Source organism: Hippopotamus amphibius, chromosome 17 (assembly GCF_030028045.1).
Source record: "Hippopotamus amphibius kiboko isolate mHipAmp2 chromosome 17, mHipAmp2.hap2, whole genome shotgun sequence".
In the NCBI taxonomy this organism is placed as follows: Eukaryota; Metazoa; Chordata; class Mammalia; order Artiodactyla; family Hippopotamidae; genus Hippopotamus; species Hippopotamus amphibius.
The window spans coordinates 53,077,853-53,101,253 of NC_080202.1; the positions used below are offsets into that span (position 1 = coordinate 53,077,853).

Here is a 23,401-nt window from a genome sequence, read left to right on the forward strand (position 1 = left end):
GGAACGGAAGGGCGGGGCGGGCAGCAGGCGTTTAGCTCCCGGACCACGCCTGCAGCCCCATGTCCCCCCCACCCCCCCCCCCACACACACACACACACACTCTCTCTTTCTCTCTCTCTCTCTCTCTCCCCCATGTCTGCACACACACTCAGGGCCTGTGCGCCTTTCCTCCTCCCTCAGCCGGAGCTCAGAACCTGAGCCTTGGCTGTGCAACAGTCCAGCAGGAGGGCGGGCTGTCACCTCAGAGTAGCACGGTGCATCTTCTACTCATTTATTCTGGCGCCACAGGAAAACCTAAAGGGCTGCTTCAGGGACACTCATGTACATCCTCTGAGCCTCTGGAGGTAGGACTCTTCCCAACGTGTGTGGAGACTGTGCACACAGGTGCACAGAGACCAGAAAGTAAGAATCCATCTACGAGGGTGAGTCAAAAGTTATCCGCACTCTGGTTATATTCAAACTTATGTTGGCCACACTGTTTTATCAGCACTTTCCGTTCAAGGCTACTGCCTCCCCAGTCACTGCTGTGCAGGTGTGAATGTGTTACATCAGTTGATTTGTAACTGCGGTGCGAGCAAAAATGGCCCCACTTGTGATTTGCACGAAAGAAGAGCACCGTGCAGTGATGCGTTTTCTGTGGTCTGAGGGTGTACTTGGTACTGTTATTTATTGAAGACTTTGTGCACAGAATGGAGAAAGCGTTTTGTCACGAAAAAGTGTGTATGAATGGATAGAGACGTTCAAGGAAGGTCATACAAGTGTTGACCATCAAAAAGGAGTCGGACACCCATCCACGTCCACAGCTGATGATAACATTGAGCGTACATATGAAATGATTCTGTCGAATAGAAGAGTGACAGTGGATTATGTGGCAAAGCATTTGCAAATCATAGGCTCTGCCTATGAAATAATCCAGAACAGATTTAGGTTTCAAAAAGTTTGTGCTGAAGCTTAAACTTTGGATTAAATGCAGAGGACTGCTATCCAAGGGCAACGTGATCTTGCATGACGATGTACGTCCACTCACTTCTGTCCACACTGTGGACACTCTGCAAAAACTTCATTCTGAGGTGTTAAAGCATCCTCCCTATAGTCCTGATTTTGCTCCATCAGACTTTCACCTGTTTGGTCCCCTGAAAGCAGCCCTACGAGTACGAAGGTTCACTTCTGATGAAGAAGTAAAGACAGTGGTGCATTCATGGCTTGCAGTTCAGCCTAAAACATTTTTTAATGAGGGAATACAAAAGTTTGTTTACAGATGGACAAAGTGTATTGAAAAGCAAGAAGATTATGTCAAAAAGTGATATATTTGTCTTTTCTAAAGGTTGATTAAAATAAATTCTACAGCCAGAGTGCGGATAATTTTTGACTCACCCTCATATTTCTCAAGCTCCTAGATCCCTCGTCCCTGAGATCAGGGCAGTGTCAACCAGCGCAGTCTCACCAGTTTGGTGTGTGTTTGCAGCCATAAAGCAATCAACTGGTAATCCCCACCCAGCCCCGTGCACAGAAGCGCATGGTTCTTTCCCCTCTCTTTTGGGGTGAGCACACAGAACAAAGCAGAGACAGCACAGACGCGGGAACAACTCAGGTTCCCACCCAGCACCCTGGCCTGTTGGGTGGGGCTGGAAGGTGGGTGCAGGCCCGTGGAGGCTGCTCCTGGCTGCAGGCAGTCCCTGCCCTGTTCACGCTCCAGTTAATCGCCCTCCAGCCAAGAGGTGAGCACCATCATCAGCTCCATTCTGCAGATGAGGAAACTAAGACCCCAAATGGTTAAGTGACTTGCTGAGCGAAACAGCTGGAATGAATAAGCTAGGGTCTTGATGAATGCCAAACCTTTTGATTTCTGGTGACAGAATACAAAACACTAAGGCCAAGTATAAAACATCGATTGGTTGCCTTCTAAACGGGAGCATCTTTTTAGGTTATTTGAAGGCACCAACCCCTGCATGGGGTCTTCCTTGGGACTCCTTCCCCAGCCATGACATGCTCCAGGCATTCCCATCCTTAAAAAAGCAGAACCAACCTGTCATCGAGCCTGGGTCTCTCTGCATCACCAGCCAAGCCTTCACTGCCCCGCTCCCCTTTGCTCTCCAGGCTACCAGCCACTCTAACTCAACTGCAGCCGCTGCTTGTGACAACGCCAACCTAAAACTCTCATCCAGTGCCACCTGGCCCTCCTCCTACCTCTGCCCACCCACAGGGGTCTCTGTCACAGGCAGCACCCCTCCCCACTCACCCAAGGCCTGGCTCTGCTCCTCTCCCTCTGGTCACTGCACATTCTCAGCAGGTGACCTCCCCCAAATTCCTTTCTCCAGCCAGAAAGGTCTTTCCAACTGTCTGCTGGAAGGTGGCTCTACTCTGAGCATTCCAGAAGCATCTTACCTTACACAAGATGGAATTCCATTATCTCCCCAGCCCAGCTGGCCCCCAACTCTCCATCTTGGTTACTAGATATATCATTATCCCTTGGGATGGTCAAGCCTGAAACCTAAAGCACTTGTTGAAAATGCTGAAATCTCTTCTTGAACAATCCCAAAGCCACTGGGGGTAGGGGTGGAGGGGTCTGGGCAAGGCTGGCACATGCTCTAGGATGAGGGGAACTGCGGTGGCCCAGAATGAACTGTCAAGTCCAATCAGGGGCTCAGAGCCTGTAGGGGGGAAGGAAAGAAGGTTAAATCCATGGAGGGGTGACCCATACAGGGTGTTGGAGCCCAGGCAATAAGGAGAACAGACACCTGTGGGGGAAACAGTTGGGTATAAAGTAAAGGAGTCTAATGACAGGGATAAGAAATTGGTTCACACAGGAGGATCCATCAAATTAGCAAATATATTAAGGATAAAGGATACCAAGGTTCTCACTGTCAGAGGAGGAGTTACAAATATGGAAAATCCCTATTGGTTTGGAATGGGAGGCACAAATGTAAGTGCGTGTTTTATTGTGTATAGATAATACTGAAACATAGATACGATGTGTGTCCACACAAAAACACATACACATACTAGGTACATGCGTGCGTGCATGTATTCCCTTGCTCCGTTCAATAAGAGAGGCAGTGAGAGCAACAACACACTACAGAGCTCTGATGAGAACACCTAGAACCCAGATCTCAATTTTCAAATTCTATTTGCCACGAAAAGGAACTGGGCTTCTTGGACAAATGGCTGATCCCAGGAATGGAGCAGGGAAAGACAAGATGAGACTCTAAGGACGATGGAAGCGAGACAAAAGGCCGTATAAGCCAGTGGGAATGGGTTCCCACTAGCTAAATGGGAAACACATGGAGTATCAAGGTAAATGATTGTAAGTAATACTGGATTATAATCCACTGATTATAATATAAAATAGGATTATAAAAACATATAAAATATAATATAAAAAAGGAAACCATGAGTTCAAATTGAATAAATTCAAAGTCTTCTGAGGAAAGAAATATTAACACAGCCAGAGCACCTCTTCCCCCAAAATACTTATTAACTACAAAAGGGAAGGTGGGGATTTCACAGTGAAGTTCAGGCACCAACTTAATCAAGTGATAAAGACAGCTGCATACCCAACAATGGGATAAATCAAAGTCATGTGCCACCTGATAGGACGCCACAGAGGAAGGCAGATCTCTTCCACAACACTCCTGCCAAAGAGGCATAAACAGAATTTAATCCTGAGGAAACATCAGGGACGTTCTGCTAAACAGAGCACCTGTGATCTTCTGAGTGTCAAGGGCATGAAGGTTAAGGAAAGACTGAGGCCTTCTTCAGGTTGAATGAGACTACATTAAGGATAATGCGTGATACAGCAAAGGGTCCTTGTGCCATAATGGACCTTATGGGGACATCTGGCAAACCTGAATGCAGCCTGAGGTCTAGCTGGTAGCAGGGCATCCATGTTAATCGCCTATCTGTGAAGACTGAGTTGCCATTATGAAAGAGAAACTCTTGTTTGTAGGAATCACACACTAAAGGATTCCAAGGTGATGGAGCATCGTTTCAGCAGCTTACTTTCAAATGAATCAGGAAAAAAACTGCTTAGTGCTCTACTTGCAACTTTTGAAAATGTCTTTTCAAAATAAAAATTTTAATATAGGCTGCTAGACACATTACAAATTTGCTGAATCAAATCTCTAAGGGCCTTTTTTTTTCCTTATCCCACACTGTTAAAATCACCATCATAAGGACCCACTTTTTAATAAAGGCCAAATGAAAATTTTTCAACTTAAAAAAGGCAATATGCCCTCTCAAATTCAAAATCCACTGAAATTATTACAAAGTAGACTGCAGAAAATTTTTAAGAACACAATATTTAAAAATCAATTTGTCTGCTGGATTTCACACCAAGAAGGAAGTAAGGAATTCTTTGTATTTTCATTAACATTGTCCCATAAATATTGATCAAAGAGACCGTGTGAGATGTGAGATAGGGTTCTTTGATTTCTATTTGGGGGCGGGAAGGTAGGAGGCAAAGGACCCCTAGAGAATCTAACAAAAAATCAAGGCCCCTCAGCCCGGAAGGTGCAATGCTATACTCAGACACCACCACCCACACAACCCCAGTGGGCTCATGCATCCCTAGGAGTACACACGGCGATCCAGGTTGAGAAGCCCTGTGTTAAAAAATCTAACAGAAGAGTAGTTAAAGAGGGAGGAAAGAGAAAACAATTGATTAAATTCAGCTTTGACAGGGGATAAATGAGGTGGAAACAGTCAGTGGTGGCTAATAAGAAGTCAATTTCAATCGGCACAGTCACCAGGGGATGGCAGAGAGCCAAGAAAATGTCTAAGAAAAACGGCCATAGAAAATGGCTACTGTCACCAGGCTGGGGGAACAAGGGGTGTGGGCTGCAGGCAGGAGGCTGTGAAACAAAGGCTGTCATCCTAAGACACTCCTGAATGGTGAGACAGGTAAGTAAAGCAGGAAAAATAACCTTTTTTTCCAATTCAGATTATAATAATTTGTAATTTTTACTATTTAAAGTAAATAAAGGGAATTTCTGTTTGCTTAGAACAGCAAAAGCTGGGGGAGTAGTGTGGGTTGCCCTGATCCTACCAACCAGAGAAAGCTGAATAATCAACGATGGAAAAAGAGGAAAATTCATACTGTGATGGCTTCATTGGTAAATTATACCAAAATTTAGAGAAGAAATAATACCCAATTCAATACAAACTCTTCCATAAAACAGAAAAGATGGGACCATTTCTCAACTCATTTAATAAGACCAGTATTATTTTGGTACCAAAACCAAACAAATATGTTACAAGATGAGAAAACTACAGACCAATATCCCTCATAAAGAGAGATGCAAAATTCCTTAACAGAACATTAGCAGTCAAATCCAGGAACATATGAAAAAAATAATACAAGTGAGGTTTATGCCAGAAATTCAAGGTTGGCTCAACAACCAAAAATCAACCCATGTAATTCACTACATCCACAGACTAAAAAAGAAAACCCAGGGGCTTCCTAGGTGGCGCAGTGGTTGAGAATCCGTCTGCCAATGCAGGGGACGTGGGTTCGATCCCTGCTCCAGGAAGATCCCACATGCTGCAGAACAACTAAGCCCGTGCGCCACAACTATTGAGCTTACGCTTTAAGAGCCCATGAGCCACAACTATTGAGCCCATGTGCTGCAACTACTGAAGCCCACGCGCCTATAACCCATGCTCCGCAACAAGAGAAGCCACGGCAATGAGGAGCCCGCGTACCACAACAAAGAGTAGCCCCCACTCACCGTAACTAAAAAGAAAGCCCGCGCACAGCAAAAAAGACCCAACACAGCCAATAAAATAAATTAATTAATTAAAAAAAGAAAAAGAAAGAAAACCCAGGTGATTATCTCAACAGATGTGGAGAAAGCATTTTATAAGATTCACCACTGATTCTTGACAGAAACTCTCAGCAAACTAAGACCAGAAGTGAACTTCTTACCTCAGAAAAGGCATCAGGAAAAAAACTTTGGCTAATGTCCTATTTAGTGGTAGGAGCCTAATGCTTTCTTCCTAAGACCAGAAATAAGTGAAGGTTGTGCACACTCACCATTTCTAGTCAACACTGTGCTAAGATGCTCCAAGGAGGATGATGACAAAGAACAGCCTCACCTCCTCCTGAAAAGAGCCACGTGGGACTCCTCACTGTGCAACTGAGGCACTTGCATGCAGGCATCAGTCATTCAGGGCCTTTTTAAGTGCATACGACTAGTACTATGTGCCAGATGCAGGACAAATTTAAAGGAGAAAATTATATGATCCATAGTCATTATTTTATCAATTTTTCTTAAGACACCTTCTCCACTGCGATTGGTAACTGAATGTATCTAAAATAGCTTAAAGGTTATATAACTTCAAAATGAAATAAAATCTTCAGATTTACACAACAGGTCTGCACTGGACCAGAACAGTGGAGGCAAAGCCCTGTCAAGCCCAAAACCCCACAGAGTGACCCCTGCAACAGGTCATAAGGGAGAGACCAGCACTTACCAATCCAGCATTCCAAACGCGCACAAGGAGTGGTCTTCACCACATCTGGAGGGTCCACACCGACATTTAGGCACAAAACTAAGGCAACGCTGACGGTCTTCATCTGGAAACACAACAGCAAAAACAAATAATTCAATATGAAACTCACTGATGACTTTTCCAGTTGTTAAAATGTTCCCAGACATACGGAGCCCTCTACCTCTCCAGCCAGTCTTCAGTCACCTGTCACCTGCGCCACCACAGGAGGATTTCACAAGTAAGACAGGGTTTCAGAGTCAAGTAGGAAAATGGGGAAGAGTACATGGTAGGAGAGGCTTTTCTCAGACTTCCTTATGATATACTTCCAGAAACAGAATTATTTGCTCAAAAGATATAAACACTCTAAGACACCTGATACATTCTGCTAAACTACTTTGCAAAAACTCTGCACAAATTTACACTCTGACCAGTTCATCACTATTTTCATTATTTAAAATTGTTAATCATTTGATGAGAGGAAAACTGTCACACCGATTTAGTTTGCATTCTTTAGTATCAGGCTAAATATTTTTTTCAAATATTTGGGTCCTTTATCTTTTGTGGATTTTCTACTCATGTTTATACTATCATTTATTTACTAACATTAGTGGTTTTTGTCTGATTAATTTTCACGTACTCTTTACATATTAATGATAGCGTTCACATTATTTGTTGTAAATATTTCCCTAGTCTAGTGTTTGCCATTGGATTCCTTCTTGTTCCTTGACATACCAAAGCCCTGGACCCACCCGCTGATACACCTTCCTCCACACCTGCTCCGTTCCGACTCCGTGTCCCAGTATTAGGAAACGTCAGCCCCGCCTACCCAGCTGCTCAAGCCAGGAATCTAGAACTCATCCTTCTTTACTTCACTTGTTTTTTTTTTTTTGGCACACGGGCTTAGTTGCTCCACGGCATGTGGGATCTTCCTGGAGCTGGGATCGAACCCATGACCTCTGCATTGGCAGGAGGATTCTTAACCACTGCGCCACCTAGGAAGCCCCTACTTCACTTGTTCAACAGACATTTACTAAGCACCTACCAGGGGCCAACTGCTTTTTTTAGAAACTGAGGATGCATTAGTAAATCAAAGAAATAAAAATCCCAGGACTTCCCTGGTGGTCCAGGGGTTAAGACTTCGAACTCCCAGTGCAGGGGGCATGAGTTAAACCCAAAGTCAAGGAATTAAGAACCCATATGCTACATGGTGCGGGGGGGGGGGGGGGTGGAAAAAAGGAAGAAAGAAAGAAAACACAAAAATGAAAAATTCCCGCATGGAGTGGGGAGGCTAGGAAGACCACCTGAGCCTCTGCTCCCTCCAGCCGGCATCCTGTGATTCCCCATCCATCTCTTTCATTCTGCTCCTGAATGTCTCTGAGTCTGTCCACTTCACTATCTCCCAGCTCCAAGCCACCAGCACGTCCAACCTGTGCTCCACCACTTTCGCAGGACCCTCTCCCCTGCTTCCCCCAGTACAGGCTTTCAAACACATCAGCGCGCTGCCCTGTTTTCAATCAGTCCCCAAAACCTTCAAGATTCACTGTGAACTGCTCCACACACTATTCAAGTCTTGTAAGCTCCAGCCCCTGCCAAGCTCTCCACTGGTATCAGGTCTCGTCCTTGGTCTCCGCCCTCAGTGCACCTGGCATGACCCCTGGGCCTCCAAACACACAGCCCCTCTGCCTGCAGGGCTCCTCACCCGGCCTCACCAGCTTGGGCTCTCTCAGGTTCAGATCCCCACTCCTCAGGGAGGCCTTCCCAGATCCCATCAAGGCAGAGCCACCTGCTCAACACCACATAGCATCCGTGCCTTCCTCTTGGTGGAGCCAGGCCGACCACGCTCCTTTCCGCACCTGCGGCTCCTCCAAGGTCAGAGCTGACTCATGGGAGCAGACACCTGGCCCAGACCCGGCTTAGTGACTGTCTGCTGAGTGAGTGGATAGAGGGATTTTCCTCTAATGTTTTCATTTGTTTCATACTTCACCCTTTTAATCCAGCTGGATATTATTTTGGTATATGGTACCAGGAGAGGATTAATTTTTTTCTCAAAAATCTACCCAATGGTGCCAATTCCCCCTGTTAAATAATCTCCCCAAACTCACAGATATATTCCCACATACACCAAATTCTATTTCTGGGTCACATACCTCACTGATTTAAATAATTTATCTTCAAAACATTTCACAGTGCTTGGGAGAGCCTGGTTATCTTCCTCACAATTTTTTTTCTAAACTTTTACTCGGCTATATTTACATTCACCTATTTTTTTCCAAATCAATCATTAATTCAATTAATTAATTCAATTTCTTAATCCCATGGAGATTTTGATTAAAGTTGTTTAATCAATCCGCAGATCGACAACACTGAGTATTTTAAATTGTCTTCTTTGATCCAATAATTCCACATGTGAGAATCTGTCATAGGAAATACAAAATATAATAAGGGAGAACTTTCTATGTGTAAAGATTTTCTTCACAGCATTTCTTATCATGGAAAACAAGTGGGAATGACCTAAATTTTAAGCAAATAAGGAACCATTTAAGCACACCACTATATATTCTTAACAGAATGACACATTAAATTCTTAAAATGTTAAATGAATAAAAATGGATTCAAAATACAAAAAAAATTACATTAAACATATAAACTAAACTTGGCAAGACATGACATCCTTATGATATTCTATTTTTCCATACAGGAACACAGTAGTTTCTCCATTTACTCAAATTTTCTTTTAATTTTTCTTGTAATGTTTTCATAGTTTTCTTTGCCAAGTGCTGTTCATTTCTTTTAAGATTATTCCTGGATCATCCATGACTATTTGGGGGCAATATGCAACCATACATGTATTTTGTGAATAGTAATTTCTTACCAATAATTGCTGATATATCAGAATAACGTTTAAGTCACTTTCCTAACGTTTAAGTCACTTTCCTAACCTCTTAATTAAATGTAACTGCTTTCAGATGATACTCTCCAGGTTTTGTTAGTATACAAATATACTGTCTGTGAATAATGATGAGTCTACCTCATTCTTTTCGACAGATCATTCCTCTTTTTCTTTTTTAGGTCTTAACGGCATCACACAGATCTTCCAAAATCATATTACTAATAATTACAAAATGATGATAGTGGTGATCTCTGCACTTGGTTTTAATAAAATTGTCATAAATGTTTCATCATTGAGAATGATGATGGTTACTGATTTGATATAATCTTCATTACATCAAGAAAATATTCCTCTGTTCAAAACAGAATTTAAAGTTATATAGGGAAAAAGGAAGTATTTTTGTCTTTCCTCTCCCAACACTTAAAAAAAGCATTTATTAATAATAATTTCATTCTTTAAAGAAACTGCAACCCTGCTTCCAAAGACATTCTAAAGACAGGAACAATATCTTCCCAGAGACACATGCCAGAATCTTCCCATTATGAACCACAGGGAACAAATGGTCGGGACTTCCCTGGTGGCACAGTGGTTAAGAATCCGCCTGCCAATGCAGGGGATACGGTTTCAAGCCCTGGTCGGGGAAGACCCCACATGCCACGGAGCAACTATGCCCGTGCACCACAACTGAGTGCCACAACTACTGAAGCCCTCGTGCCTAGAGCCCGTGCTCCACAACAAGAGACGCCACTGCAATGAGAAACCCACGCACTGCAACGAACAGTAGCCCCGCTCACTGCAACTAGAGACAGCCCGCGCGCAGCAATGAACACCCAACACAGCCAATAAAAAATAAAAAATTTTAAAATACATTAAAAAAATTTTTTTAAATAATAATAAAAAAAGAAACAAATTGTCCTTTGACCTAATGTCAGGAGAAAGGGCTGAAAAGTAATCAGAGAATAACAAAAGTTTTGTTAGTCATTTTCCAATATTTAATTGACCAGTATCAATAATCCCACACAGATGATTATTTTATAGCAAACACTGAGTATAAGCTGCATAAAACTAGAAGTTTCTGGAAACATTTCTGTGGTCTTCCTATGGCCATGGTGAATAACTACTAACACCTGCCCTTTACCATTTTTAAGTCAAGGGCATTTTTTTCTATGCCCTATAATGTGGAACTTCGAGGTCTGCATGAGGCACTGATTAAACCCCGGAGCAAGTTCCAAGTTGCTTCCTAAGGAAAATGTTGCTTTCCTTACAGTCATCCGAGGGCCCCTCTGGGTACAAGGAAAGCTTCCATGGAGAAAACGTTCCATATGGGTCAGGGTCTCTGCTTAGACTGTCTGCGCCACCACAGTTTTGTGTTTTGTCCTCAATCTGCAAAGAGAGCCCACTCTCTGACTGTGTGTTGCTCTCACAAAGTCCAGGTGAAGGACCCTACACTCAGGGTCTGCTCTAAGTCCCAGCTCACCTGCTGCTCCTCAGCCAAATCCCGACCTGCTGCAGACCCAGGAGAAAGAGGGTGAGCCGGGGCTACACCCTGGTCGCTGGGATTTCAAAGCTCCATTGCTGGCATATCTGCTTCTTCCTCTTAATCTCTTTGGGATCAGGGAGGTGGTGCAGGATGAGGCAGGGCATTTACCCAGCATTCCTATGATCTCTGATCATAACCCTATTTCTCCTACCTCGGCTGATACTAGACAAACTGCATTCCCTCCACCTCTACAACTGCAGTTAATGAACTTAAAATTCTCAGTAAAAAAAATAATTTCTAATTTCATTATAAAAAGTATGATCTCTGAGGCTCTCCAAGTCCTTAGATAGACATACTAATGGAAGCACAATCATCACTCTTTAGTTCTGCCAAGGTAGCTAACGGGCCACACCTCACCAGGCCTCCACCATGTGTAGTGTTCATTACTAACCAAACGTTACTGACAGCAACAATTTCTCTGTGATTGCTTTGAAGGTGAGCAACAGGAGGGCACCGCCCTCAGAGAGAAAGTGTGAAATTACTAGATGAAGATATGAAAGGAATTAATTTGATTCATCCTGGCTTGTACAATGCACACCCAACCCTACATCTTGCCTTTTTATACCTTATAAGAAAACAAGGAAAAAAGTCTCAAGAATATATTGACGCATGTATTTGACCTAACACCTAGCTACCAACTTAATTTCACAATTGGGCAAAAGACATTACTGGTAAATATCCTTAAGCCAATCAAATATGTCTGTGCTCCCCTGCAAATTGTAATGGCACTGGCTTGATTTCAAATGTGGTGGATTTTAAATTCTTAGCTATACTCTAAAGTGCCTTTTTGGTATTTTGTTTTCATTTCTATGGTAACCCTGTTCCAAAAATTCTAGATTCATGTTTTTTAATAATACAGTTATAGCATTAAGAAAATGTAAGGGCTATCAAATTTAGTGTGCCAAAAATTGCATAATAGTACATAAAATAACCATTTTGGACTTTAAAACATTTCTTCTCCAATGCCATATAATTGAAGATGACAGAGTTATAGCCCTAGAAGTTAATTTTGAATTTGAAAAGATTATCATTTTGAGAAGCTCTAAAACATTAAGTGATCACTGAAAATGTGTGATCTTGGACACGTGGGTTAATTCCAATCTCTCCCGAACAATTCCCTCATCCTAAAATGATACAGATGATCTCTTAAGCCCCAAGATTTCTCTGTAAAGTTTTGACTCCGGACTGGTCTCCCCAGCCATACTGGACATATCCCTAAAGGCATGGAGCTTGCTGCCTTATGATTCTGAACCCAACCCAGAGGTCTCAACGTCACTCCGGCTACAAGGTGGGAGAGGCTGGGGACACTTGGGCAGTGGGGCCCTGACGCTGTTGTAACAGCCTGGGCAGTTTCCCATACAATCCTCTTGTGCCAGATGTGTTTTGAAACTCACGATTTTTCCAATTTACAAAAGGATAATATGGTATATATCCCATATCTCATATAACACACTGAGAATGGTCTGGAGTAACATCCTCTTCAAAACCACTAAAATTTCCACTGAAATGCACAACTATCCACTATCCATGGAATAAACACTATCAACAACCTCATACCAGCTCACAACCCAGTTTTGCCCCCAAATGAGTTATAAAAACATTTCCAGTATTCAGAGCTTTTTGGATTTCAGTATTGCAGATAAGAGGCTGTGGACCCAGGTCTCTACCCCTTCTTGAAAGCCTTTGTATACTGCTTGTCACCTTGCTGATTAAAAATACATTAATGCCTGTCACCAAAGAATTCAAAACAAAATCACAAGGAATTCCTTTATTGGTTCTTCCTACTTATTTGATGAACCATATATTTTTTAAAAGATACAGTGGATCAAACCTGAGTATAAATTCACTGGTTGCCGTGCAGTAACATCCAAGCTGTTATACAGAATGAAGAAATTATGTAGGTTAAGATGGCCAATCACTGCTTTCTGCTCCCCAAACCGGGTCTGACTCACTCCTATTCCTTCCAACATAAACAACTGAGAGTAACAGAAAATAAACAGAAAGCAAGACTAGGGTTTGCCATATATGCCACAACACTCACTATTCCCTTGTATGTCTGAGGCAAAGCCACCCAATTCCCAGCAGTGCTCATTAAGATTCAGAGCATCAAGCAAAAACTTTGACCGGAGCTGAAGCTATACAAATGCATAATTTATAAAGAAAGTCAGAAACTAGAACATATAGCAAACAGAGTAGATGTACCACAGGAGGGGTGGGGGGAATTGTTGAAGAAAAGGAAAAACCAGTTTGCCTCCTTATTCCCACCCCAAAGACTGCTAGAAAGAACTGAACAATAAACCTAGCAAGAAGCACATCAAACGGAATTTTTGCAACCAAGACCCATAATACAAAACAAGATCCTCATCACCAGCAGCAACTGTGTGAACCTGGGCAATCCCATTTGTCTATTCCTTTGTTCCTTTCAGTGGGAATTGGCAATGAGGGAGCAGTTCTTGAATGTCTGAGCTCAGTTTGTTACCCAGAGCCACAGGCAGAATTTGGGTTTAAAGCACTCTTTTTTGAGGCCAAATTCTATCTATATTTCCCTGTTTTTAAATCTACCTTCACTCCTGTAAAATAGCCTAATAAAAAGCGAAGACAAAAGAGGTAACTTTTCAACATCGAAAATTAGAAAGTCTCATCCAGAGTTATCATCTCAGATGTGTGCAGAGGCCTCCCTTTCTCACCCTTCCCACAGCATCCAAACACTCAGGACACATGGAGCAAGTGTACTTCCAACATCACAGATTCTTGGGAAATGTAGGTTTCTAAATACCAAGTTAAAGAACTGCACACAAAATAGGTTGATTACAGAGATCATAACTGCTTTAAACAAACTAAAGAAATCCCTTCTCAAGGGAATCCTATACTGAATCTTTTTGTGATTCCTTCATGAAACAGATGGTCTCCCCTCGGCGCCACGTTTGCAAATCTGCGTGTCTGTGATGGGGGTTCTACATGCCCCCCTGGTCTAAGGAGCCAGTCTACTTGCACTAATGAGCTGAGTAAGGGACCAAAAATGACTTCCTTGCCTTTTCTTGTAACACCTTATGGAATGAAATTTAAGTGTGTATACACACACACACACACACACACACACACACACTCTTAACTATTCAGTCTCCTTACTTAAAAAGCGAAAATAAAAATACTTATTTGTCACAGATGGATAATCTGAAGAAGATGTGCATACTGACAAATTAATTCTAAATAATTTGACTATATAAGGTCTAAATATGGTAAACAATCTGTTGAAGCCTAAGGGTCTGACTTGAGGGCACAAGTTAAAGAATACTCTGTGTCATGTGCTGGAACACTACAGCACCTTTAAAGCACATTAGCAGGTTGCACAACTCTGTTGGTAGCATGCGAGCTACCTCTCAATAAAGCTGTTAGAAAAGACATCTTTTCAAGAATGTTGAACGGCATGGGACATATCCAAACATAACCTGAGTGAAGAGAGGAGGTACACAACCAGATCCATAATCATTACCCCAAAAATGCGAATATACACATGCAGAGGAGACAGAGTTAAAAAAATAAGATGTCACAATGATTTCTCTTTTCCTCTTTCTGCCTGGCCCTTCTGTGTGTGTATTTTCAAATACTCTACCAGGAACATATGTTATTTCCTTAAGCAGAGGGAAAGGTTATAAAAATTATTTTATCACAATAGTCATGGATTTTTTACATGCGTGCATGTACATATATATAATTTCCATTGTGTCCTGAAAATAAAGAGAGTAGCTTGTTTGGTTAGCTGAAGCTTAGACTAGTATCCAAGGCAACGAGTAGGCCGGGATCGTGTGAGGAAATGCAATGCGGGTGATTCCCAGTGTGCCTACGGAGACAAAACTCTGCTAACCAAACTGAATGTGGCCTCATAATCAAAAACATACCTGGTCTTGGCAAAGCAAGTAAAGCAAAGAGCTCTAGTCTATTTCTTCTCCACTCCTTCCCAGGTTAGGACACACAATAAGGCCCACTGCTAAAATTGCTTTCATGGGAACAACAAGATCTTCCAATTCAATAAATGGATTGATCTCAAGACTGTTTAGAGATTTCTGTTAGTTGATAAAACACTGAACCACTGCTTTACCACTCCTAATGTAAATTAAAATTAGCAACAGCAGCATGGGACTGAGTCATTCACTCAGGACTAATTTCTCTTCCACTCTTCATTATCCAGCATATGGTACCCATGGTACAGACTTCATAAAACTGATCTCACGGCAAACAGAGCTCCCAGGCTGGCTGAAAAAACACAACCAAGGTAGCTGGAACACCCTGACAACTGGCATTTCACCATTAAGTCTCAGGATGCTACATGTATCTGCTTTCTTCTGCTACCATTCAGCCTCTTGGTTGGGCCAACATATGTGATGAAGCTGTTCTCAAAGGTCCCACAGCTCCAAGTGGAGGGTAGTGTGGATTCTGCTAACAGAGGCCTTAAGAGCATCACAGCCAGGAGCTGGGGAGTGGGCTCCGTTAAGTCATCGAGGCAGAAGCATGGCTAAACAGATGTTTTTCAGAAAGACTATCTCATGACAACGGCTAACATTTACTTGGGAAGGAAGAGGTTGGAGGAAGGGAAATGAGCTAGGAAGCTCTTAGAGTGAAACAAGAAGACCTGCAATGGGTGTGGGGATAGTGGGAAAGAAAGAAACATCTATTTCAAAGAGAACAGGGGATAGCATGTGCTGCTAAGTGGGTATCAGAGATGAAAGGCACGAGGAAATCAAAGGTCCTGCACGGCTGAAACTCCATAATAAGCCATCCATTAAAAGCCCCCACAGGGAACCATGGTAGACATCTGCCATCTGACTCCCCATAACATTTTTTACACTTTCCATCATCTTGATAACTTCCTATGCTGTGGGTCCCACCTTTCCAAAGTAGAAAATAAAAATAATTGTGTCTCAGACTCTCTTGCAGCTAAGGGGCCAGTATGTGGCCTGGGCACCTCCAGTCAGATACACCTGCCCAAGAGTCAGGCTCCGAGTCCAGCAATGCCAGGCCACCGCTCCACAGGGAGCTACATGGCTGAGGTTGCTGGATCTGGAGGGTGGCAGCCACATAGCTTCTGGGTTCATCCCAATGTCTCAGTGCTCCAGCAGCTACAGAAGCCCCCTTGGGGTCTTCTAACCTCAGGGTCTGGCCCTGGGTCCTCCCAGAGATCTTCAACACGTTTTCTGCTTAATCTCCCGGCATGGATTCCAATGCCCGTAACTAAGAATCCCTAAGACTCTTTAGGGGAGAAAACATTCAGAGGCTAAAATCATCATTGGATTTAAGTATGTGGGCATCTTACTAATAGCCAATTCAACCATCATCAAACCAGGGAACTGAAGACACACAAAGATTTTGCCAAGGTGCTATTATCCCAGCAAGCGGCACTTCTGCCTCCAGTCTCACACAGACTAGCTGACCATGTTTAAGGGACAGAAGAAGGAAACAAAAGGTCAGAGCTGAATCATCACTAAACCATCGCCATCAAGAATCTTCCTGAGCCTTAACACACTCAATCTGAAGGCACCAAAAGCAGCATCTTGACCTCACAGTAATTTAGACCTAAAACTGGTTACAGCAACTCCTTTTCCTTTGATTATAAAAATGCAGCCACTAAGTTCTCGGCATGGCACTCCCTTGCCTGCCCCCTTGTACCTTTCACAAGCATCCTATACTAATAGACTCTTCCCTTACCTGTCACCCTGCCTCTCACTGAATTCTTTCTTCACCAAGACAGAAGAACCTATGCTCTACTAAGCCCCCAAAAGTGTTCTATGGTTTCAGGACCGTGGCCAGGGGAGTGCACAGCAAAGCCTGCCAGGAGGTGAGCTTCATCTACAGGAACAGGGCCCATGGAGAGTCCCTGGCTCTGCGGAACTGTGGTGATTTTTATGTACTGTGAAATTTGAGTTATTTTTTGGTCTTTTTATAAATACATACACACACTACTATATACTGGAAACAGCTATTGGCTCTAAAGAGAGGACACAGAGGTTTTCACTGTACCCTTCTTTCAACTCTACAACTTCTATGAAAGGTTTTCAGCGTTAAGGCTCAGAGGCAATCTACACTGGAAAAACTAAAATGATCACAACAAGAATCCAAGCAAAAACATACCCTATTGCTTGAAACTAGTTTCTGGTTAATAGAAAGCATTTTTGTCTCCACGAAAAGACAGTTTTGGAAACCATTCTCCACAGCAGACTACGTACAGAGTTACCCCACTCTAAAAATCAACAGAAAAGGCAGGGGTGCCACAACACTCAAACATCGGACACACTTTCTGCCGTTCAGCTTAACTGACGGGTAGCATGACAGTACCCTGAGTACAACACTAAGCCTGGAAGTCAGAGAACTTTCTGGATTTTCCTTCAGGAGTGAATTCTAACACACTGGGGACAGCAGCCCCTCCTGTGCCTCCTCTTTAATCAGTAAGACTGGACGCTCCCTCAGCTCCCGTCACGTGCGTCAAAGGACCACTCAGGAAGCTCTACCTCACATCCCCGTCCCCTAGAGACAGTTGCACAAGAACTACCTCCTGCCCTTCCCCAGGCAGAGGCCCCACATGTAGCACCTCCACACCAAACCAGCTCCCCACCACCCCCCACCACCAGCAGGACACCTCAGCATTCTGTAACTACTGTCAAGTAAATTAAGCCCACTGACTAATGACAACAAACACTTGCTCACTTTAATGAGCTAAGGTAACTGACAACAATGGGAACATCCACGTTACATGAAAAAAATTCAGAAATGCTTTCCATCTATATCATCATCGTGTTGTATAATCGAGCTCCTGCTGCACGTACCAGGACTAGGAAATGTTTCACATTTTGCTTAGCTGACTGTATAATGAAAGTAATAAAACTGAAAAAACACATAGAAAAGTAGGAGGGAGAAGGAGGAGGGGGGAGGGGAAGGAGGTGGGAGGCCAATTCCTCCTTGGAAATCTCTTCTTCTATAGCTTAGTGCCCTCCCATTCTCTGACCTCTCCTTGTCATCATCCCTTATCTCCCATCTCCCCAAACCTGCTCCACTTGTGTTACCTCCTATGTAAGTGAAAGGCACGGACAATGATCCAGCTCTAAAGGACACGACCCCAATCTAATGTTCCCAAATTGATGTCTACGCCGCCTGTCTCCATCCCCTGAGTTCAAGCCTCAACCTGTCTCTCCTCCATGACTCCAACTGCTCCCCTCTAAGCTGACCTCCTTTGATACATCTCTATTTTAATACCATGAGTGCCTTCTACACTGACAGCTTAATCGTGTCATCCCATCACCCAGAGAGCACAGCAGTGCAAGGCCCCACAGGATCGCTCCTTTACATTCATATACGTGGCCAACAACTCCCAAAATGTGCAACATCCTCTCACATTCTTTGCCTTTTCTCTGCTGATCACCCTGTGCTTCACTGTGCATGTGTGCACGCACACACACTGCATGCAGATTTAGGGGAAGTGTCCATCTCTACACATAAGTAAACTATTAACATCTATTTTGTTTTGAAAGAAAGAGAGAGAAAGAATGACAGAAAAGGAAAACAGAAAAAAGACAAGTATCAAAAACTAGGAAAAAGAACAAAAAATATAAATAAGCACTTTCTAAAAGAAAAAACTCAAAAGGCCAACACATACCAAAAACTGTGCAAGCTCACTATTTCTCAGGAAAATAGAGACAAGATACTATTTCACATAATAAGATTGGAAAAAAGTCTCAAGTCTCACAGTACCTATACCAGCAAGGTTGTGAGTGAACAGGAGTTCCCGACACTCCTGGACGCGGGAGCATGAACACACTACTCCCTGGAGAGGATTCTGGCAACACAATGGAGTGGAAGAGGACACACAATGTGCGTGTCCTGCAGCTCTGTTCCACTCCAGGTAAATATCCTAGAGAAATGCTCCCGCATGTGCAAACACAGGCACGATAAGGATGTTCATTGGGTGCTGTATTGAGAAATGAGAAAATGAGAAGCTACCTAAATGTCCAACAATAGGGAGTGAATGCATTACATGTATGTTCATGTGTAGAGCTCTTCTCTGCAGGAGATGAATGAAAGATTTCTACTGAGATATCAATGAGGCCATAAATATTTCTATGTTTTTTCAAATGACTGCAAAGATTGGAGAAGAGTTTATAAAAGTTATGAAAGTAAAGGGAAGCACAAAGTCTCCTCTGATTCTAGGAGACCAAGTATCCTGCCCATGAAATCACCATGGCAATATGGCAAGCAGGGACAGACAGCACGTGGGAAAATCTGAATCAAGCATATTAGGAAAGCTTTCTACTTTTCCGGGAAGAACGACTCTATCCCATTCAACGTTGCTGAGATGACAATAACTAGAAACAGAAACTGTACTGTATGCAATTAACCTCTGCAACCACAGCAGCAAATTCCAGCAATTATAGGCATTTGACCATGACTATAAGCCATGTGCCAAGTACAGCGGCCCCATCAAAACTACATGAAGCAGCACCTGTAAAACAAGGGCACTCAATACACACTGACTTGGAAGAGAAATGTTGTCAGCAGTTGTGGCTGGACCCTGTCACTTCATCACCAAAGGGGAGGAACAGCTCCAGATCATGCTGCACTCAAAGTGGTCACGGTGGCCATGAGAAAGCAGCAGTGACCATGACCTTTGGAGTCAAACAGGCCTAGGATCTCGTGCGTCAGTTATTAGCCTTGGACTACCCACCAGCCTCTATGAGTCTCAGCCTCTTCTTCTCCTATCACCACTACCACCTACTTCACAGCGTTGCTGTGAAGGCCACATGAAGAAAGGTGTGGGTCAGAGGTTAAAACAAGCATTGGGTTGGCCAAAAAGTTTGTTCAGGTTTTTCTGTAACATCTTCCAGCAAAGATGGCAACACAAATGATGGTGCATGAGTTTTCCATGTACAGATATGGAAAGATCTCAAGAATACTTCATTAGATGAAAAAAGGAAATTGCAGAACAACGTAAATAAGATGCAGCTTTTCGCCTAAGAAAAAGAGGGAAATGCAACTACGCATTCTCGTTTGCTTGCATGTGAACGAAGAAGTACTAGCAGGACGTGGGAGGAACTGGTGAACCATGTGTATAACTGAGTAGAGGGAAGGGGGCAGGACCCTTCTCAATTTACCTCTTCATGGCATCTAGGTTTTTGAACCACACGAATGTATTACCTACTCAAAATAAACAAATAAAAGTAAGCTGAGAAACAAAATCATCTATTCTTCTCAAAATCAAAGGAATTAAGTGACAGCAAGTAAAAAATCTTAAAATACAAATACATTCTACCATTAAACAAATTAGCAATTTACCACCAGCCAAACATCATTTTTTCACATTAAATTAATGGTGTTCATTTGAATTTTACTGGGTTTATAGTTGGATTTATATTTCATTTGTATGTTGCTTTTGGATTTAAAGCTGCATAAAATTCCTTAACCGTAAGGAATTTACATACTTTGCTTTAGGTTTTACTATTTCAGCAGCATTATAATAAAAATTATATTTTCTTATTGTGAACAAAGGTTTAATTAATATTTTCAAACACGCAGGTGGCACTCAGATGTGTGGCACATGGATGTTCAACAAGCAGCCACCTAGTGAGTCCTGCGTTTCCCAATGACTGATACCCACCCCTAGTTCTGTAATACTCAGGGGTCCAAAGTATTGCCCAATTCCTCTAAAGAAGCAATGCCAAAAAAATTGGGGAGGATAAAAAGTCAAATTTAACTTTAAAAATACATATATATACACACACACCCACACAGACACATCAACAGAGTTCATAAGAAATTTGGGCGAAGCTGAATCCTGATTCAAACACTAAGTGCCTAGACTAGAAAGCAGGAAAGATTACAAATAACCAACTAGTAAACTAAAATATACAGCAATTTAAAAAAAACACCTTGAAAAAACTACTGATAAGCGAGACTAAAACCATTAAAAGATTTTTAAACACTATCAAAACTACAGTTTTAGATCCAAAATTGTCTTTAATTATAACTAAAATCTGACACTGTCAGTATCCATAGAGTAATATAATTTTCACAGAGTTTTCAACCAGTTAAAAAGCTGAAGGAAACCCCTGGATGCAGGCACTTACCTCACTGTGCAGGCATACTAACACATTCACTTGCTTCATCCCTACAGACGGTCCCCAACTTACAAAGGCTGACATGATTTTTCACGGTGATGTGAAAGCAACACACATTCGGTAGAAACCATACTTTGAATTTCGCACGTTGCTCTTTCCCCGGCTAGCGATATGCAGTTCCATCATCCCAGGAAGCTGCGCAGCGGCAGCAAGCGCAGCCCTAGTCAGCCCGCCCACCATCACCACGGTGAACAACTGATATACTTTTGACTTTTCGACCATCATGGACCCAGACAACCGTTCTGTTTCTTACTGTCAGTAGAGTATTCAAGCCATTACATGAGATAGTCAACACTTTATTATAAAATAGGTCTTGTGTTAGATGATTTTGTCCAACTACAGGCTAATGTGTGTGTTATGAGCACGTTTGAGGTGGGCCAAGCTCAGCCGTGATGTTCAGTAGGTTAGGTGAAGCAAATGCGTTTTTGACCTACAATATTTCAACTTATGATGGGTTTATGGGGCTTAACCCCATTGTAAGTCAAGGAAGACCTGTAATGGGTCATTTTCCTTGTTAGATAATGAATCTTTAACCTACGTAGCTCTCTCTAGAAATCTAGAGTTGCGTTCCAATCAGAGAATGGCCCTAGTAATTTCTAAGAGGTATTATTCAGAGGCAGACCTGCAATGCGACCCTCCTCCCACCACAAAAGACCTTTAGACCTCCAAAAAGAATGAATGGGTGGGTAGCTATGTAGGTAGGTAAGTAAATAGATAATAAATGGGTGGGTAGGTAAGATGGACGGACGGATGGATGGATGGATGGATGGATGGATGGCTACACAGATCCAAAGAGAAGGCTGAAATTTGCCTCAGGCAAATAATTTCTCACAGTGTCATCACTAAAACAAAATCATGCAAATATAAGCACAATAGGACTGGTCCCAAAATTGAAATTAATCAACTACTCTGACTAAAGAAAGGTAGGGGGAGGAAACTGTCACTCACTAAGAAAACTGCTACATAACTGCATGTATTTTTAAAGATCGGGTGAACATTTTTTAGTGGCCAAGGAAACCACCTCTTTAAAAACTGCTGGTAAGAGACACCATAGAAAATAATAGCACCATGCCTGACATACCTTGAGCTTCACACAACTACTGACATTTCGCAAACTTGTATAGTAGAGGACAATCAGATCCAGAGCTACACCAGTATTCAAAGAGCAAATCCACTGTTTTTCTAATTTAGCTACGGCTTGTTCTGGAGCTACTTCACCCCATGGACCCAGGGCCTGAGACAGGCCCTGATCATGAACAACTGAACAGATGGGTTTGTGTGGGCCTACTGTGTGTCAGGTGCTATGCTGGATGCTTTGTGTACATAACTTCATTTTCAAACATAAATAAATATTATTACTGATATTTTACACTACAGAACCCATAGCTCGGGAAGAGAAATGCCCATGTGACCCCCAACCCTATTCAAACCTCCTTCTATCTATTTTGCAGCCATCACTTCCCTGCCCATGTTCTCCAGCCCCAACCAACGTATTCTCACTGACTCCTAAAGCTTGGAAAGGGTTTACACGTCATGTGCTCTGTCACCACCACCTCCCCACATTTTTTTTAACTCCAAAAAGTGAAACCTGAGAGGTTACATAACTTTCATCTCAAAACAATTACTTAGTGGTAAGAGTAAGACTAAATCCTAAACTTCAGCAATTTCACTCCAAAATACTGAGTTAAAAGTATCCAGTCTCTCTTTCCTCTTCACCCAGCTTAAAACTTCACCTTGAGATTTAGCAAAACTTGCCCTTAAACCCCCAGCCTCAAGGCCCACTGAGAGTGATGGTGAACTGAGGACCACACCTCCAGACCTGAATTGTATTAATCCTTCTTTCACCATATTTTACTCAAATCCATAAGAAAAAGCCATGTTTCTCTTAGACCCCCAGCAAGAGCGGACCTCTACTCCAGGAAGAGACTGTGAAGGGCAGCTGGAGAGGCACAGAGGAGGCTGCAGGAACTCTCCGTGGCTGCATACAGCTGTGTCCTGTGTGCAGCCAGTGTGCAGATTTCACCCACTGGGCCAAGCGAGCCAGCGCCATCAGCAACCCTGCTCCTGCAGCGACTCTGCGTCTCTTCCCTCAAAAGATAGCTCATTCCTTCATTCAATGATATTCTCTAAATTGACAAAGAGGGAGGACTTTATTTTACGTACTTTTGTAATGCAAACACACTGTATAGGTACTCAATATTTAGTTACAATTCAATGCTGTTCTCACAAAAGCGACTCTGCCATCATTTAGATGGCAGAACAGAAACTGCATAGGACAGAAGCTCAGGAAAGTTCAGTTTCTATCCAATACTTAACAGGAAA

The 23,401-nt window shown here is 42.7% G+C and overlaps 1 protein-coding gene across 10 annotated transcripts in view; it reads right to left on the reverse strand.

Annotated features, from left to right (window-relative positions):
• The window catches only part of RPTOR (regulatory associated protein of MTOR complex 1), a 349,362-nt gene that overhangs the window by 270,489 nt on the left and 55,472 nt on the right, over positions 1-23,401 (reverse strand). For 9 of the 10 annotated variants that reach the window (XM_057714268.1, XM_057714266.1, XM_057714263.1 and 6 more), the window contains one exon: positions 6,472-6,574. The exons of the other annotated variant lie outside the window; for it this stretch is intronic. In XM_057714268.1, coding sequence (XP_057570251.1) covers positions 6,472-6,574 — 103 coding nt within the window. The remainder of the gene's footprint in view (positions 1-6,471; positions 6,575-23,401) is intronic. 10 annotated transcript variants of the gene reach the window in all.